This window comes from Vipera ursinii (assembly GCF_947247035.1).
Source record: "Vipera ursinii genome assembly, chromosome: 6".
In the NCBI taxonomy this organism is placed as follows: Eukaryota; Metazoa; Chordata; class Lepidosauria; order Squamata; family Viperidae; genus Vipera; species Vipera ursinii.
In genome coordinates this window covers 74,043,312-74,061,159 of record NC_139515.1, presented here as the reverse complement: position 1 = coordinate 74,061,159, position 17,848 = coordinate 74,043,312, and the positions used below count along the sequence as shown (strand labels likewise).

Here is a 17,848-nt window from a genome sequence, read left to right as displayed (position 1 = left end):
GACATGATTTTGATTCATGAGACAGGAAATCCTTTCAACTTCTCTTTCTATGTCTGGCTGAAAAAGAATTCAGTAACATCAAATTAAATAATAACCTATTTTCTTGACCTCCAAAATCATCAGCTCGAGGCAGCTGCCTTACTCTGCCAATATTACGACTCTTGTATGAAGCAATTTTAAGTTCTTTGAGAACACAGATAAGTAAGAGTGTTGCCTCAAGAGTGATTTGTGACTGCCTGACATAGGCATTACAAAAAAGTTGGTTGTATTCCAACCTAGGTCATTGCTCCTTATTACCTTGATGACACAGTCCACTGGGGCTTCAATGAGCCAGTGGCATTTTGTGCTGCTGGGATATAAACCAGGGTAATTAGCCGTGTCAATCTTTCCTTCTTCCACCAGCATTGCAACACTGCCACAGCCAGAGCCTACAACATTAGAGCAAGAGAGGCAGCAGCAAATAAGCAAAGATGTTATGCACCATCTGCACCTTATTAACTGGCAAATCAACATTAAGTTCTTTTTCCACCTCAATATACTTAAAATATGCAAATGGAGGCAGAATGACTACCTGCTTTTTGGAAAATAAGTAGAGAGCAAGAAGCTGCCTCTTCCCCAACTGTCCTCCACAGAGAGGTCCAGAGGCAAAGGTGAAGTTACCTGCTTCAGATGCTGGATGCACAGCACTGAAGGTAAATTCAAAGCCTCTGCCATGAATGCTGCCATCAGACACAAAGATAACAATGGCTTGGTCAGACTCTATCAGCAAGGGGGAAGGCAAGACATCACCACAGATTTTACCTGTTATAAGAGAAGAAAGTCAAGTTGAACCCTGTGGGAGTCACATTCATCCTACTGACCCACTCTTGGTAGCTTTAAGGACTACAAAACGTACAACTGGTATAGCTCAAGGATAGGATTCTTGGGTTCAGACAATTCTTTCCCCAGAGCCCTCTGGTAAGATGAACTGTTCTTACCCTCCATTGAGTTGCAGGGCATGATAGCAGAAGGAGAAAGAGAAAACTGGAGAAGTCAGAAAAAGAAGAAGACAAAAGGCTATTCTATAACTGATTGGGTCTACCAGTGCACAAATTTGGTCCTCAACTCAGAGGAATCCTCGGCAAGCTGGTATCATCTAGGTCAGACGTGCCAAACTTGCGATGTCATGTGACATCGCGCAATATATCAAGACAGTTTTGCCATTGCTGGTAATGGGGTGGGTGCGGCTTCCAGATGATGCATCCGGCCCGTGGGCTGGCAGTTTGACACCCCTGATCTAAATCTACTAAGATGATCACTTTCAGAATGCCCAGCTAGTATGGTGCTCAGTTGGACACATTTCCCAGATTCAATCCTTAAAATTTTCCTTTAGGTCAGAAAAGCCATCAGTTGTCATGGCCCCATCCGATCCCAGTTTGGAGGAGGAGGAGGAGTTGGAACCAGGACCATCTGAATGAGATAGCACGTCTCCCTGGGAAATGTTTGGAGAGGCCAGAGACTGAGAATGATGCTGTCCCAAGCCCCTCAAACATCGGGGGAAGTGATCAACGGGGATCTGCCTGCCCTCATAGACATGGGTGGAGTATCAGCTGCAGACAGGCAGTGGTGTTGAGAGGCACCAGATCCCCTCTGATGAAAAACAGCTGCCTCCCCCACTAGATCCAAGAGCACAGAGAATTGAGCAGAGGCAAGCACAAAGAGGGTCTGCGAGGCTGCTCGGGAGAAAGTCGCCCCACTCCTTCTCACAAGGAACACCTGGCTTAAGCAGAGGCTGGGGGAGTTAGCCTTTGTCAGGAACAATTGCTTTGCTTTGGCATCCACTCCCCCGACCTTGGAAAAACCTGTGGAATTTGTCCCTTACTTCTGGACTCTTGACCTTGCCCTCTGGACCTGGAAGCTTGTGTATGACTTACAGAGCTTGCTGTGTGGATTTGCACCTTCTTTTTGAACTTCCTCTCTGCCTTTGCAATTTGGCCCTGGTGACTATTGACTTTGTTTGTGGAAATGTAGATGGCTGCCTTCAGGAAAGTTTGGAGTGGAGCTTTACCGGCCATTGCAGGGCCATTCGTTGTACAATTAGCACAGCAATAAAGGACTCTAGTGAAGCCTGGCTCTGCCTAGGCAACCAGGGTCGTAACACCAGTCCACAGAGCATCTGCTAATCATAATTAATGTATTTGGCCAAATGGAGAAGTGGTCAACTCAGCCAAGGGCAGTTTCCTAAATCTTAGATTGAAACTTCACAAGGAATCACACTAGAGACCTTCAAACCTACCAATTAATTCCTTCTTGCTTGAATGGAAAGCAACGTAGTCATGGTCACATTCAATCTGATCTTCTACGTCTAGTTTGATGAATTCCACCAGAATGATCTTGTCTTCAGACACAGTTAGGTTCCAAATGCACCAGCTGGAAATAGACCATTTAAAGTATGGCTTGGGCAGAAGACATGATATTGCTGAGCACCTGAAGTCAGGAACTGTCATGGACTTCTCAGATGAAAATGCCTTGCACTGTGTCTTCTTCTACCACCTACAAATGTACTACCAAAGCAACAGAGCAGCGAACTCATCTCCCCCAACTTTTATTTGTTTGTTTGCACACAAAGTGAATGGGCAGATTGAACCACAGAGAGAAAATACAAACATAAAGCAGGGGTCCCCAATCCCTGGGCCGTGGCCCATTTGGAACCAGACAGCAGAAGTGGTGAGTGAGCACACATGTGCATGCAGCTGCAGTTGTGTGAGCAGTGGGCAAGCGTGCAGTCCATTTGTGCATGCACGCTTGCACATTGATCGCATGGAACACCACCACCCCTGTCCGCAAAGCCGGAACGTTTGGGGAACGCTGACAGAAAGGATATATAATTCTGGCTTTTAGATCCTGCCTTTTATCTAGAAACCTAAGACAGCATATATAAAGCCCCCTCTTCATCATTCCCTGACAATAGCAAGAGCGTGACTCAGATGACTGAGACAGACAGACTGGACCACGATCTCCCAGTGAGCTGTCATGGATAAGAGAGGGGTGGGGTGGACAGGAACTGCTGGTTGGGGAATTCTAGGGGTTGAAGTCCACACCTTTGAAAGTTGCTAAGATTGGAAAACACTGCACTACAAGTTCCTGGCTTCGTAACAGAGTTTTTCTGGAAAATATAAATCCTATATCTCTTAAAATTCCTAGCTGAGTGACTCACTTCCACTGAGTGGAAAAGTTGGCATAAAAGAGGAATCACAGGTATTGATTCAAAGTGTAACAAAAGGGAATGTAATTTGAGGACCTGGTCTTGGTGGAGCAGTGGGCTAATGCCTCCTTAAGTAACACCAGCTGCCTGCAATTAGTGCAGGTTCGCATCCCACCAGGCTCAAGGTTGACTCAGCCTTCCATCCTTCCGAGGTAGGTAAAATGAGGACCCAGATTGTTGGGGGCAATAAGCTGACTTTGTAATAATGCCGCTTGGGGGGGGAAGCCCTAATAAAGCAGGCATATACATAGAATGAAGGCTATTGCTAAGCACATTAGGTTGTGCTTAAATTGTAAGCCGCCCTGAGTCTTCGGAGAAGGGCGGGATATAAATGGGATTAAAATAAATAAAAAATAAATGTATTCCCTATTGTACCTTAAGCTATGCCCCCCCTCCCCAGTTCCTCTTCCAAAGTTACCTCCAAATTTTAATCTTTATTCCTGCATTGAACGGAGGGTTAGAATAGATTATCGGCAGTACCACACCCAATCCTTACATTGAACAAGTCTAGGGTTCCAACAGAATGGGGAAATTATTAAATAGGCAACTATATTTAATTTGAGTGCAATTTAAATTAAATCTAATCTAATCTAATCTTAATTTGCCCCTGCCCACTTTTTGGACACCTGATCCTGGAATACAGGTAGTCCTCGAATTACAACCATTTATTTAGTGACTGTTCAAAGTTACAAAGTAGTGAAAGAAAAGTGACTTATCACCATTGCAGCATCTCCAGGGTCAGATGATGAAAATTCAGCTGCTTGGCAAATGACTCCTATTTATGACGGTTGCAGTGTCCTGGGGTGAATACCTTTTGCGACCTGGGAAGCCAGAGTCACTTAACAAACCTGTTACTAAGTTAACGACTGCAGCGATTCACTTAACAATGATGGCAAGAAAGGTCATAAAATGAGGTAAAATTCATTTAACAACTGTCTTGCTTAACAACGGAAATTTTGGGCTCAGTTGTGATTGTAAGACAAGGACTACCTCTACTACTTCTAGGCCACCTCCAAAAACACTGAGGATCTTTGGTGTAGCCAGTTGCCTTATTATAGAATGGCTAGCAAATATATCAAAACCACTGAATAAGAAATTAAATTGCTAACAAGTAATTCAAATAATTATTGAATAATTAAATAATAATTACATTATTGGCAGGATTGCTAGCATTTGACTGCTAAGAAGGCATCTATGTACAGATAAGCGATTGCGTCAAGTTCCCTAGGAATCTACCGCCCCTATCTATTTGTCAAAGAAGCAGTGAAGGACTAGAAAGGCAAAGCACATTATATTTAATTTATTTCTTTATGGTTAGGAATTGCATTCAGAATATTATTTAACTCGGTGACATTTACTGTGCATGTGCATTTAATATTCTGTTGCATCTATCAACTCTCCTTTGGTTTCACAAAATCCTGTCACTGCAGCTCATTTAGATTTAGATTTAGATTTTATTAGATTTATATACCGCTCTTTTCCAGTAGGACTCAGGGCGGTTTACAAGGTGTTTAAAACATGAATACAATACAAAAATTAAAAAAAACAGTTAAAAATAATTAAATTCGATCCCTGAAGTAAAATATAAAAACCCCAATTAAAACTCTCAACCTGGGCCGGAAAGCTCAAAGAGCCAGGTCTTCAGGTCCCGGCGAAATGAACGAAGGTCGGGGGCATTTATTTATTTATTTATTTATTTATTTTTATTCCATTTATATCCCGCCCTTCTCCGAAGACTCAGGGCGGCTTACAAGCTTAGCAGTAGCCTTCATTCTATGTATATGCCTGCTTATTAAGGGCTTTCACACACACCCCCAAGCGGCATTATTACAAAGTCAGCTTATTGCCCCCAACAATCTGGGTCCTCATTTTACCTACCTGGGAAGGATGGAAGGCTGAGTCAACCTTGAGCCTGGTGGGATGCGAACCTGCACTAATTGCAGGCAGCTGGTGTTACTTAAGGAGGCATTAGCCCACTGCTCCACCAAGGCAGTGTAGTAATGTCCCTCAAGAAAACTCAGCACCTGTAATAAATACATACCTGTTATCAAGGTAGTTGTCTTCACTCAGGTGGGGGTACTGAACAAGGCCACTTTCCCCAAACATCAGGTTTCCATGGGGATTGCATTCTTCTAGGCTGGATGCAGGCAGAAAGCTTGGCCCAGGTTCTGAGCCAAAGAAAGCAAAAAGGTACCTGTGAAATATTGTCAGCAACACGATGTAATGGAATGTGCACCTGCAGCAGCAGAGGGGGGAGATTTTGCCAACTCAGAACTTTCCCAGGAAACCCAGATCAAGAAACTGAGCAATCCTGAGCTGGAGGGGGGGAGGGGAAAGAGGTTCAGGGTAACTACATCTTAGAATCTCTAAGTATATTTTATTTATTTTATTTTATTTATTTTTATTACATTTATATCCCGCCCTTCTCCGAAGACTCAGGGCGGCTTTACAAACTTAGCAGTAGCCTTCATTCTATGTATATGCCTGCTTATTAGGGCTTTCACACACACACACACCAAGCGGCATTATTACAAAGTCAGCTTATTGCCCCCAACAATCTGGGTCCTCATTTTACCTACCTCGGAAGGATGGAAGGCTGAGTCAACCTTGAGCCTGGTGGGATGCGAACCTGCACTAATTGCAGGCAGCTGGTGTTACTTAAGGAGGCATTAGCCCACTGCTCCACCAAGGCTCTGTATCCTGTATACTCTGTATACTGTATCCATTACCTTAGAAAGTTATAGAAAGCAAGATTCAGTCTATTAGATCAGTGGTCCCCAACCTTTTGTGCACTGGGAACCGGTTCCGTAGAGAAAGGTTTTTCCACGGATCGGAGGGTGCATGGTTTTGTGTGCTGCCTGCATCCCATGGATGGGGCTTTGCTTGTTTGTGAGGACCAGTTACTGGCATTCCTCGGCCCGGTATTGGTCCACGGACCGGGGGTTGAGGAGCCCTGTATTAGTTGTAAGCAAACAAAGATTGCACTTGACTGGATCTCAGTCTCATCTCTGGGCATGAGCCTAACATCAATGTTGCCAAACTAAAACTATAACTTCCTAAGCTACTAGATATATTCTAAGAGATTCTAGGATGAGGTGTACTTGGTCCTCTCTGAGCTTGGTTTCAAGCTCAGAGCGCACCAAGGACCCCTCATTTCAACCCTGAGCTACAAATATTCTTCTTTATCAGCTTCTAGGGTGTGGTTGCCCAGAACCCTTTTCTCCCTTCCCCCTGCAGAATCTCTTGATCCAGGTCTCCTTCTGGGGAAGTTCTGAGCGGCAAAATTTCTCCCTCTGTAATGCAGGTGCTCATTCCAGATTAATATTGGCAGAGTACAGTAAAACGTTTTCAGAACAAAGCATCACTTGACCCAGTAATTGTGTACTTTCTGCCACTGATTTACCAAATATCACTTTATATTTTCATCTAGAGGTTGACCACATGAACACTATGATCATAGGGGAGCAAGGAACTGTACCTCTCTCTCTTCAATTTGGAAAAAATACATGAGAAGCACTCTCCCTTTGAATGCCTAGATGTCTAAAAAGAAAGCCATTAAACACCAGTCCCATCCCATCTTCATTAACTCTACTGTTTTCTGACTTGGTCACCATAGAGTGTATTAAAGATTACTAAAGGGAGAACCCTTAGAAATTGAAAGTTTCCAGAGAGAACAACCACCCCCATCCCTCCACTTTTTGCTATGGGGCCAAAGAATCATGTAATCCTAGAGGATTATCAATGGTGAAAGAAGGATGAGTTCAAAGCAATACTCACTACTGATCATATGTTGAGTAATGAAATCCAGGAGCTCATCCACTTTAGAGAAAATGCCTGGAGAACCTCTACTGCCATTGATCCTCTTGTCCATAAGCCAGCCTTTTCCACAGCCAATTCCCCATGAGGTGATGCCTGCCAATGTCCAGATGCCGCTGGCTTTCCTACATGCCAGAGGGCCTCCAGAATCACCCTGATATACAACATAATATGAGAAGAACCCTTCCAGATAAGCAAGTGGTGGCACAATCCACATTTTTAGAAAAATGCCAAGAACATGATGCCCTCTCCACGTTATTTTATTAGATGTATTGAATTTAGAGCTTGCCTTCCACTTTGGAGCTCAAGGAGGATATACAACATTTCTTCGTCCATTTCCCCCCTCCCCATATCAACCCTGTGAAGTAGGTTGGGGGATGAAGTCCATATCTCTTAAAGTTGCCAATGTTGAAAAACACTGGCATAGACCAAAATGTCCTACTTTCTAATCAACACCATTTCAATACTGTATTGCTCGATTGTATTGTATTATCTTGAAAGAAAAGAAATCCAGCAAATACACTAAATTCAAATTTGTCTCAATCACAAAGATAAAAAAAAGAGTATCACATAAACCAAGGCTGCAAGCACGTTTTGTGCATCTATTCTTCTTTTCTAGCTTTAAAAAAAAAATTATGGGAGACAACTGTTTAAGATCCTGGCATTGAGTGGACCCTTGTAAGTTATGATTCAAATTATCAGATGGGTCAGTATTTTCATCAAGGCAATAAAACTAGAAGTACAATTCCAGCAATTATTTCACCGTATTGGTGCATTGCCCTTAATTAGAGGGGGAAAAAATAAAGGACACCATGAGAAACATGGGGGATCGTCCTAACATTGAAAGAATAAAATTGATTTGGGACAGCTTGCAAATTCTTTTTCTGGGGTGCTTTAAACCCTTGTGGTATGGTTTCTACCTTGCACGCATCTCTTCCACCATCTGGAAAACCAGCACACAGCATGGACCTCTGTATTGGAGGCAAATTTAAAGCTTTCAACAGTTCACTGCAGGTTAGGCTGTCAACGAGGGGGAGTGCCACTTCCTGTAGGATGTTTGACAGGGACCCAGCTGCAAAAGAAAACAACTCTTCAGGATCCAAAAAAAGTATTTTCCAAGAAATCTCAGAACAGGAAAGCTCTCTTCATACCCAAGCTAATAGTTTGCATATCCTCACTATCACACTAAAATTTGATTGGGCCTCTGTTTTTTGAGAGAGAGAGAGACAGCTACTCCAACCATCGGTTTAAAGAAAAGTCCTATTTGCATTGGAAGAATTGTATGAAAGCTACTTTATAGTTGATAGAAATCCTAAATTCACTTATCTTATGGCAAAATGTTGCTACTTAGTGACATCACTTTGCCATGAGAAGGTCACCATTAATGGACAGGATGTCTTTGGTAACCATGCTTACATTCTAAAAAAACGTTGAATATTTCATTATGTGCGCTCTCTGAACTTGGCTGTTTTCCTGCAGACGTTTGATTACCAAACTAGGTAACATCATCAGTGCAAGTAGGGAAGAGGTTTACTCTTATTTTATAAACTAGTGGTAGTATTGGTGGGATGGTCTTGGTGGTTCTTTGATTGGGCTGTTGTTTATCATTAGCTTGTTTGGTAATTCCTTGATTGTTTGTCTAATGTTAACTTTGGTGTTAATCTGCTTATCTGAGTGTCAATTGACTGGTGAGGAGGTATTTTTTTTTAATTTTAATTCCATTTATATCCCGCCCTTCTCCGAAGACTCAGGGCGGCTTACAAGCTTAGCAGTAGCCTTCATTCTATGTATATGCCTGCTTATTAGGGCTTTCACACACACACCCCAAGCGGCATTATTACAAAGTCAGCTTAATTGCCCCCAACAATCTGGGTCCTCTTTAGTCTTTTTGTTTCCTTTTCAGTTTTTTTATTGTCTCTTTTGAATACATTTCATTATGTATCAAATTTCATTTATCTTACTGAATTTTTGGTCAATAACTATCATAAAGTTTTGATTTAATTTGCTCTGACTTGGTTTGTTGATCAATCCACACATTCCCACAGTGGCTGGCTTCATACAATAAGCCAGATAAAACTAAACGGGTGAAACTATTGTGATGTTGAAACCCCAAACAACTTCTCGGCATTCCAAATGACTTCTTAATGCAGCAGTTAAAAACCCAAAGAAACGGTGATAAGGAACATTAATTTTATTTATCTATTCATTTATTCAGACTATACTGCAGCCTCCTCGTAGACAACTCTGAGTGGCTCACAAAATTCCAAAGGAAAAAAAAGATAACAAGGAGAAGACATGTTTTACCCAGGTTATAGAAGTTTAGCAAAAGATAATAAAGACGGCTCCCTCAACTTCCTGGCCTAATGTCTGGAGCCATCCTAATTTTGTGGGGTCTACTGTTCCCTAGGGCAGGTGGTAACATTCAGGTAGTAAACCATCTTTCAGTTTGTATTAAAAATATAAACAATATTTTTTTTAACAAAAACCTTAATATAAAATTTAATGCCCTGAAATAATCACCCTAAAATAAATTTTAGATTACGATTTTTTTTAATAATGGAAATTGTAATGTATTGGGTTTTGTCTTACTAAAGAGTATCATGTGGGGTTAATCGCTGGAAGGTTGTTTAAGCAGGGAAGCTGGCTAACGGCTCCCAGCTCCTCAGACAACCCGTCTCCAGTGCCACCATTGGCTGCTTCTAGGGTGGCAATAGGTTGCTTTAAACCTATTGGCTGCCACCTAGAGCCCAGGGTATAAATAGTTTCATTCGCAGCCCTGTTTCTCAGTTCAGCTCCTGTAAGCAAATAAAGAATGATTCTTGCTGAGCTCACTCGCCTCGTCTCATCAATCAAGCAAAGAACCCAGTATATAACAGAAATAATGGCACATGATAAAAGGAAAATCCCTGTTTTTCAAAATGCTAATTAAGAGGCAGCAAGTTCATGCATCTTAAGGCATTTTCTCTACTGTTTGAACACAGATCTCAATGAACTTTTCCATTAGTCCTGAAGCAGGCAAGAAAGGTGTGCTTTCAACCTTGGCAATTCTGAGATGTGTGGACTTCAAACTCCCAGAATTCCCCAGGCACTTCCCCAGTTGACTGGGGAATTCTGGGAGTTGAAGTCCAGACATCTCATAGTTGCCAAGGTTGAAAAACATTGCCCTAAAGTGTTTTACAAATCTGCTGATTCTCTCAGTGCAAAATTCTAGGCAACGTATGCATCCACCTCAAGGTAGGATATATTAAGATTACTCAGCCAAAATCACTCCATCCTCCTAGTTAAAACAGCCAATGCAATCCTAGAACTTTCTTCAGTGTTCAATGTCTATAGAGCTATAGTTTCCTTTACATCCACTCTGCCTCTTTCAAGCCTTCCTGAGAAAAATAGATCTTTCCTACTTTTATACTGTAATTGGCAAGGAAACTTCAAAGCTCCAAGCAGCTTCAAGGCTTTTCCTTCAAAGAAGATTAATGACCTCTCTCATAGTGTACTAGCCATAATTGTTGTCATACAGACCAATATCTCTGGAGGGTGCCCAAGTAGCAAGGTTGTTCATGCTCTTCCCAATTACTTTGATGTGCCATACAATCCCTTAAGTGCTCATCATTCCAGATGACTAGATGTTGGGCTGGGTCACTACCAAATGCTCATATTGAGGGTGGAAATGTAGAGCAGGAGATGCCACAGAATGAAATATGATTGATGGTCTTTCCCCATTTGCACTTAAACCTTGGAACAAATCCATAACCCCAAAATCTCTTTTCCATAAGGTCTCACAATGTTGCCTATAACTTGTCCCTGGACCCTGTGTGAGTCAGTCTTATGTTGTCCTTCAGCTAACACTGTCCAGGGGTAATTTCAAACTATGTAAAATCTGTTGGGTCTTGCCTCCATTACTTAGAGCAGAGGGTAAAACTGGCAACTTTAAGATGTGTGGACATCAACTTTCAGAATTCCCCTTGATGGGGAATCCGGGTAGTTGAAGTCCATGCCTCTTAAAGTTGCCAAAGTTGGGAGACCCTGCCTTAGAGAGAAGCCAGATAACCACTGTGACTTCAAACAGAGGCATTAGAAGCAGGATGGGGTGTAGCATTCAGATGGTCCATGCTGATAGAGTTTTATATGAAGCATTTCAATTCATTAGTGAGGAAAATCCATGAGATAATAGGAGAAAGATGGTGAGCCAGAATGGAGGAGAACCTGGGCTTTATAAGGTCCAGTACAATGACTCTCAGCAGCTCTAGGCCACAAAGCTAATAGTGAGTCCCACTATGTTTTGTAGTTCTGCAGGTTCATTCTGGAATAATTAAAAAGTAAGTCAATAGCAAACTTCACATGCCACTCTCCTCAGGACAAAATACTCACCCTCAGAGGTTTTGCCCCATCCACTCACAACACAAAGTGTTCCAGCTTCAAATAAATCTTCCTTGTGGGGAAGACAGATAGGCTGCACTTCATAGCCTAAAAGAAGGAATACACCCAGAAATTTTAAATCAATGTTTTCTTTTGATGAACACCCATGAATTTCACAGAGAAGATTTCATTTCTACATTTTTGTGCCCAAAGAACAGCTCAATGATACAGAAATGCTGCATGTACAGTAGAAGTTTCCAGATTTGATCTCCAGTTTTTCCCCCCTCCCCTTTTAAAAAAAGAATCCAATGAGAAATCAAAAATTTGTTCCTAGGTTCCAGAGTATAGTTTGCCTCTACAAACTCTCTTGCTCCTATCCCCATCCTTAACTTCCTTTACTTTTGCACACACACAAAAAAAATCTTGGCCACACCCCTTCTACTGAGGTCATAGGCTTTCCCAAAGTTGGGAGATTGAGTTACAACCTTCCTCTCTCAAGCCTTCCCCATTTTTGGCATACATTCCAACCATTTTCTTTAATAGTGCTTCACTCAAATCTCTTCTTACCATATTGTACCTGGTGTTGCAAATACAGCAGTGCTATATCTGAATCCATATACCCAAATCTGTTGAAGTCAGGATGGACAACAATTTCAGAGACTGGGACACTCTGTTCTTCTTCATCCACACTGCCAAGATCAAACTCACCAACAGTTACAATCAGATTCTTCACAACTTTTCTTAAAAAGAGTGGAAAGAATTATTATTTAGCCAGATGGCTTTTGCACAAATTATACATCCAATGTAGTAAAACCAAATTTATGATTCCTTGATTCTTCTACACAGGAGAAAAAATCCCTAAACTTGCAGAGGTGATACCCAGCAAATTCTACAACAAAGTAGTCAAATTAATGTACTGAAACCTATTAGCAAATTCATTTTTATCATCAGCTCTCATGGACTTACAAACAGCCTTTTTCTGGGGTTTGCAACTCCCAGAATTTCTAGCCAGAATCCCAGAATTCCAAGGCTTCCTTCTTAGAAACTGGAATTCACAACATGCCTGGCAAGCACCCAGACAGAGCCACTTTAATGTGCAAAGCATGCAGTGAAAATAAAAGATAAAAGTTTCCCTGTCCAGTCATGTCCTAAGGTGTGATGCTCATCTCAGTTTCTTGGCCGAGGGAGCCAGCATTTTCCAAAGACATTTTCTGTGGTCATGTGGCCAGCATAGCCAGCATATACCAAAGGCGCATGGAACACTATTACTTACCCACTGAAATGGTATCTGTTAATCTACTTAATATTTGCCTGCTTTCAAACTGCTAGATGGGCAGGAGCTGGAGCAAGGAACAGGAACTCACCCCGTTGCACAGCTCTTGGGCCTCGAACTTGGGCTGTCAGCTTTCCAGCCAACAAGCTCAGTGTCTTTAACCACTGGGCCCTCATGCCTCACAGCCACAGTATTTTGCTTCAAATGCAATTGCTGTTGGGTAAGCATCCAAGAAATAGACTAGTCACCATCGGTACCTACAGCATTAGTTTGATCTTGCCACACAAGTGGACAAGATTAAAAATTCAAGAATGTTATGTACAATGCTGGTCGTGACATTTTGGAAAGTTGGAATAAATTTCTCATTCTTGTTTATAATTAGATAATTATGGGAGAACCTCTTTGAATGTTTGAAATGCTTCTCCCCAGATTTCCCCCCCATCTGGATTAAACTATTATTTATGTGATAAGTTGACATCTAACTAATCTACTGTCTCCTGATTGTTTATGTCTGCTCTTTTTCTCTCTCTCCTCTATTCCTTTCCCAGACCCCCTGGGATGTCTAGGGAATTTTGGGAACTGAAGACCATCATCTCAAAGTCGCCAAGGTTAATAAATATTGCACTAACACTTCCTCCCTTCAGCCTTAGGTTTACATTCTGCCTGCAGATTCCACAAGCTTTATGCACATGCTACTCCAGAAGCTGCCCCCGTATCTCAGCAGACAAGTAACCAGGCATCTTCTTCAATTGCTTTTGGTTCCTCTCCAAGCAATTTATATAAAATATAACTTACAGATCGAAATCTATGACACAGTGAGCTGCAGTGACCACCACATCATCACCAATCAAACTGCCACCGCAGAAATGAGACCGGCCTCGCTTGATGGAGACCTATTAAGTGGAGAGAGGGAGGATGGCAGAAGACAGAAACCAGATGACTGGGGGGAAAAAAGAGTTTTGCAAATGTACAGATTTTGTTTTAAGTGGCTGCCATAAGCCAGCCTGGCCAATTAGAAGTTTGATTAGACAAGGGAGTTGTGAACAGCAGCAAAAGTTTGTCCTTGTATTCTAGGGACATCAATCATAGAACTGATACAAACAAGTTTGTCTTGCCAAGGCATTATTAGAACTTCACTGGTATTTAATATTGGTACCAGTCAGTGAGTCCTGGACTACAAAACATTTCCCTTGACCATTCTACTGTGCAGCTGGTAGATGCATTTGGAAGTTATTAGAGAACTTGCTGAGGGACATCTGCTATTTCTGGTTTAGCTATGCAGCTAGTCCTTGTTTACCAAACACAGCTGGGGCCCACAACTCAGTCAGTAAGTGAAACCGCAACTGAGCTTACAATCTTACTTCAGCTTGCCTTTGCTTTACAGACCTGTGAAGGTCAAAAATGCAAGAATTGGTTCCAAAGTTGTTCTGTCGTCACCATCACAGCTGCAAAACGGTCACTGTATGGCCACAATCACTCAACAAGGGTTACCTATAAATGCTAAACTTTGTTGTTGTTGTTTTAAAAAAAGATGAACTACAGTTCCTGGGAATAGCAATAAGCAAACTTTTTTTTAAAAAACCACAGATACCTGCCAGGGTTGCCCTCCTGGTACAGACATTCTTCCTCCAATAATTCTTGAAAAGGACCCAAGTTGTAAATCGTCCTCCAGATCCATGAAGCGGAATCCACATTTTCTTCCTTAAAGAAGCAGAAAGGAGGGGAATTTGAGGTTCCACTATTCTTGCAGTCTTACATGAGGCCAAACACTGCCTTCCAAGTAATATTGGGATATTTTGCACTAGCATACGCCAGTGCCTCTATCTGTGTCCTGGAAGCCCTTGGGTTCTGCAGAGCACTGGTAGGCATTGGCTTAGCATATACCTGAAGTTTTCAAACCATGATTTATGATTGACTGGGAATTATGATTTGATTGGGAGCTGCCCAGAGTTGGTTGAAAGGTGGACAGCTATCTGAATGCTTTAATTAATAAAGAAATGGTTTATGACATATGGTTTAAAATCCAGCTGTTGACTTGGAAAAAAAAGAAAAATTTTTTTGATAGTGCTTGAAATGTTCTAGTGAGCATCCTGCAGCCCCCAGGCTTCACTTCAAGACTCAAGGACAAATTTAGCACTTCTTTACTGCTGTTTATTTGAATAAATAAATTTCCACAGCAGTAATGAAATGAATGACAAAACTGACCTTTGCTGGCTGCATAAAAAGCAAATATCGCATTTTGCAGCTGTACCATTTGGGGTGAGAAGCTGCCCCTTTCTATGGAACATCATCTCCCAGATATTAGGTTGGTCCCAATCCTGCTGGGTTTAATAAGATGACTGAGACTTTGCTTTTCAGCAAGACTTTGGGGTCTCATGTCTTGCATTTTGCTCTCCTGCAGGGGATGAATGAATGCAAGTGGAATCTTCCTTAGTATTTACAGAATGCAGAATAACAGAGTTGAAAGGGACCTTAGAAGTCTTCTAGTCAATGTCCTACTCAGGCAGGAAACCCTATACCCGTGGTGGCAAACCTATGGCACGTGTGCCAGAGGTGGCATGCAGAGCCCTCTCTGTGGGCAAGGGTACTGTCACCCCAGTCCTAGGCCTTCGGCTGGGTTTTATAAAACCTTTTCGCTTTAGGCCTCTGCCACCATGTGCAAAAAAAAATAGGTTCAATCAATCAATTTCAACTTCTCACGGGGAAAAAAAAGATCTCACAAAGTTGGAATTGATTGATTGAACTTTTTAATCCCACCCAGTCTGCCATTACCACTGCAGCCATGCCCACCCAATGGGCCACGCCCACGCAATTGCCACACCCACCCAATGGGCCACAACCACCCAGTGGGCCACGCCCACCCAGCACCCGACAATACATAAGTGGGTTTTGGGTTGCAGTTCGGGCACTCGGTCTCTAAAAGGTTCGCCATCACTGCCCTATACCATTCAGACAAATGGTTGTCCAATCTGTTTCCAGTGTTGGAGCATTCATAACTGCTGGAGGCAAGTTGTTCGACTGATTAATTGTTCTGTCTCCTTAGTTCCAAGTTGCTTCTCTCTTTGATTAGTTTCCACCCATTGCTTCTTGTCCTGCCTTCAGGTGCTTTGAAGAATAGCTTGACTCCCTCTTCTTTGTGGCAGCCCCTGAGATATTGGAACACTGCTATCATGTCACCCCCTCATCCTTCTCTTCATTAAACTAGACCAGTGGTGGCGAACCTATGGTACGCATGCCAGAGGAGGCACTCAGAGCCCTCTCTGTTGACACGCATGCCATTGCCCCAGCCCCACCTCCCCCCGCAGTCCCCTCATCACCAGAAGCCCCCCCCTGGAGAGTCAACCCTGGGCGTGGCCTGTGTGGAGCAGTGCAGCCAAGAACATGGCAGCCAGGCAGCAGGGACATGACTCTACCTTCATGCCCAGAAGCACACAGATGATGCTGCTGGGTGCGGGTGGAGGGCGTGGCTGCCATGGTGCTACAGGGCCGCCTGGGTGATCAGCAGGCTGTGGAGGCGGTGGGTAGCCCTGTGAGTGGGCGAGGTGGAGCAGGGGGTGGAGCAGGGGCAGGCGGCAGAGCAGGTGGGCGGTCCAGGGGGCGGTGCAGGTTTTGGGCACTCGGTCTCTAAAAGGTTCGCCACCACTGAACTAGACATACCCAATTCCAGCAAACGTTCCTTATATGTTTTAGCCTCCAGTCACCTAATCATCTTTGTTGCTCTTCTCTGTACTTTATCCAGAGTCTCAACATCTTTTTTACATTGTGGCAACCAAAACTGGATGCAGTATTCCAAGAGCGGCCTTACCAAGGCATTGTAAAGTGGTATTAACACTTCATGTGATCTTGATTCTATCCCTCTGTTAATGCAGCCCAGGACTGCATTGGCTTTTTTGGCAGCTCCAACACATTTTTGAACACCAGCCGTGTTGTTGAATCATTAGTGCATTGAGGTCTCTAAGCCACCCAAAGTCAGTCTTGGATTAGAGCAGCATTGAAGTCTAGTAAATACAGGTAGACCTCGACTTATGACCACAAATGAGATCAGAATTTCCATTGTTAAGCAAGGCAGTTGTTAAGTGCATTTGCACCCAATTTTTGTCAGAGTACTTCAGTTGTTTTATGAATCACTGCAGTTGTTTTGTGAATCATACAATTGTTAAATGAATCAATCTCCCCCTCATTGACTTTGCTTGCCAGAAGCCAGGCGGAAAGGTTGCAAATGGGAGTCACATAACCCCCGTGACACCCACAACCATTGTAAATACATGCTGGTTGCCAAGCACCCAAGTTTTCACCACATTACCGTGAGGATGCCATGGGATCAGAAGGGTGGCAGCTGGTCATATCTCAGTTATTTTAGTGCTCTTATAACTTCACATGGTCACTAGACAGATGATTGTAAGTTAAGAACTACCTATAGACTTCAACTGCAGTTATGACTTCCATCTTGATTTTTGGGCACATTCACACCCATAGATGTGCTTGGATAAATAGATATTAAAAGATATTAAGAAGGACAATCTTACCTCTTTCCTTCCTCTCAAAGTCCAGTGGCTTAGAAGGAGCAGAGTTCTCAAACAGCTGTTCATGAGACGATATTGGCTGCCATTCCTCTGATCCACTTAACTTGTCCATTTCTGAACTCCAGAAGACTGCAAAAGTAATTTTTTTTGTGGGAAGTCTGGGACCAACTAACTACAGGGAGGGTTCTTAAACAATTTGTACTCTGAGATGCACTTCCAAAACTATGACTGTAGCTTCACTATGGGAGTCTACATATTTTTCTGTTCCTCTCTAGGCATTTGTAGGTGCCCCAATTTCTGATATACAATAAACCACCAATGTGCCAGGAAAATAGAATACATTTTAGAAAATTTCCTAATCTTTCTAAACCACTCATTGTATGAATGAGATCAATGGAAATTGAATGAAACAAATAAATTGTCCATGACAAACCATGAGAGTGTGCAATGATAGAGGAGGCACCGCACGCACAGTGAATGGGGATGAACCAGCTAAACTTGCTAAGCATTTTGCAATTAGAAGAAGCATTTCATCACAAAGGCCAATAAAACTAAAGGACTTCTTAAGAAAAAAAGCTGAAATTGAAGATGATAGGACGTGCCCACGTTCCTTATGCTGGCTGGCTGGGGAATCTG

At 42.6% G+C, this 17,848-nt stretch overlaps 1 protein-coding gene across 1 annotated transcript in view; it reads right to left on the bottom strand.

Moving 5' to 3' along the window:
* Positions 1 to 17,324, bottom strand: part of OVCH1 (ovochymase 1) — a gene marked incomplete at both ends in the record, with an annotated part of 55,866 nt that extends 38,542 nt beyond the window's left edge. Inside the window, 11 exons of the mRNA XM_083365386.1 lie at positions 298 to 428; positions 661 to 801; positions 2,276 to 2,409; positions 5,286 to 5,412; positions 7,022 to 7,214; positions 7,981 to 8,132; positions 11,429 to 11,524; positions 11,984 to 12,156; positions 13,485 to 13,582; positions 14,281 to 14,390; positions 17,216 to 17,324. Coding sequence (XP_083221512.1) covers positions 298 to 428; positions 661 to 801; positions 2,276 to 2,409; positions 5,286 to 5,412; positions 7,022 to 7,214; positions 7,981 to 8,132; positions 11,429 to 11,524; positions 11,984 to 12,156; positions 13,485 to 13,582; positions 14,281 to 14,390; positions 17,216 to 17,324 — 1,464 coding nt within the window. The remainder of the gene's footprint in view (positions 1 to 297; positions 429 to 660; positions 802 to 2,275; positions 2,410 to 5,285; positions 5,413 to 7,021; positions 7,215 to 7,980; positions 8,133 to 11,428; positions 11,525 to 11,983; positions 12,157 to 13,484; positions 13,583 to 14,280; positions 14,391 to 17,215) is intronic.
* Between the last annotated feature and the right edge of the window lie 524 nt (positions 17,325 to 17,848).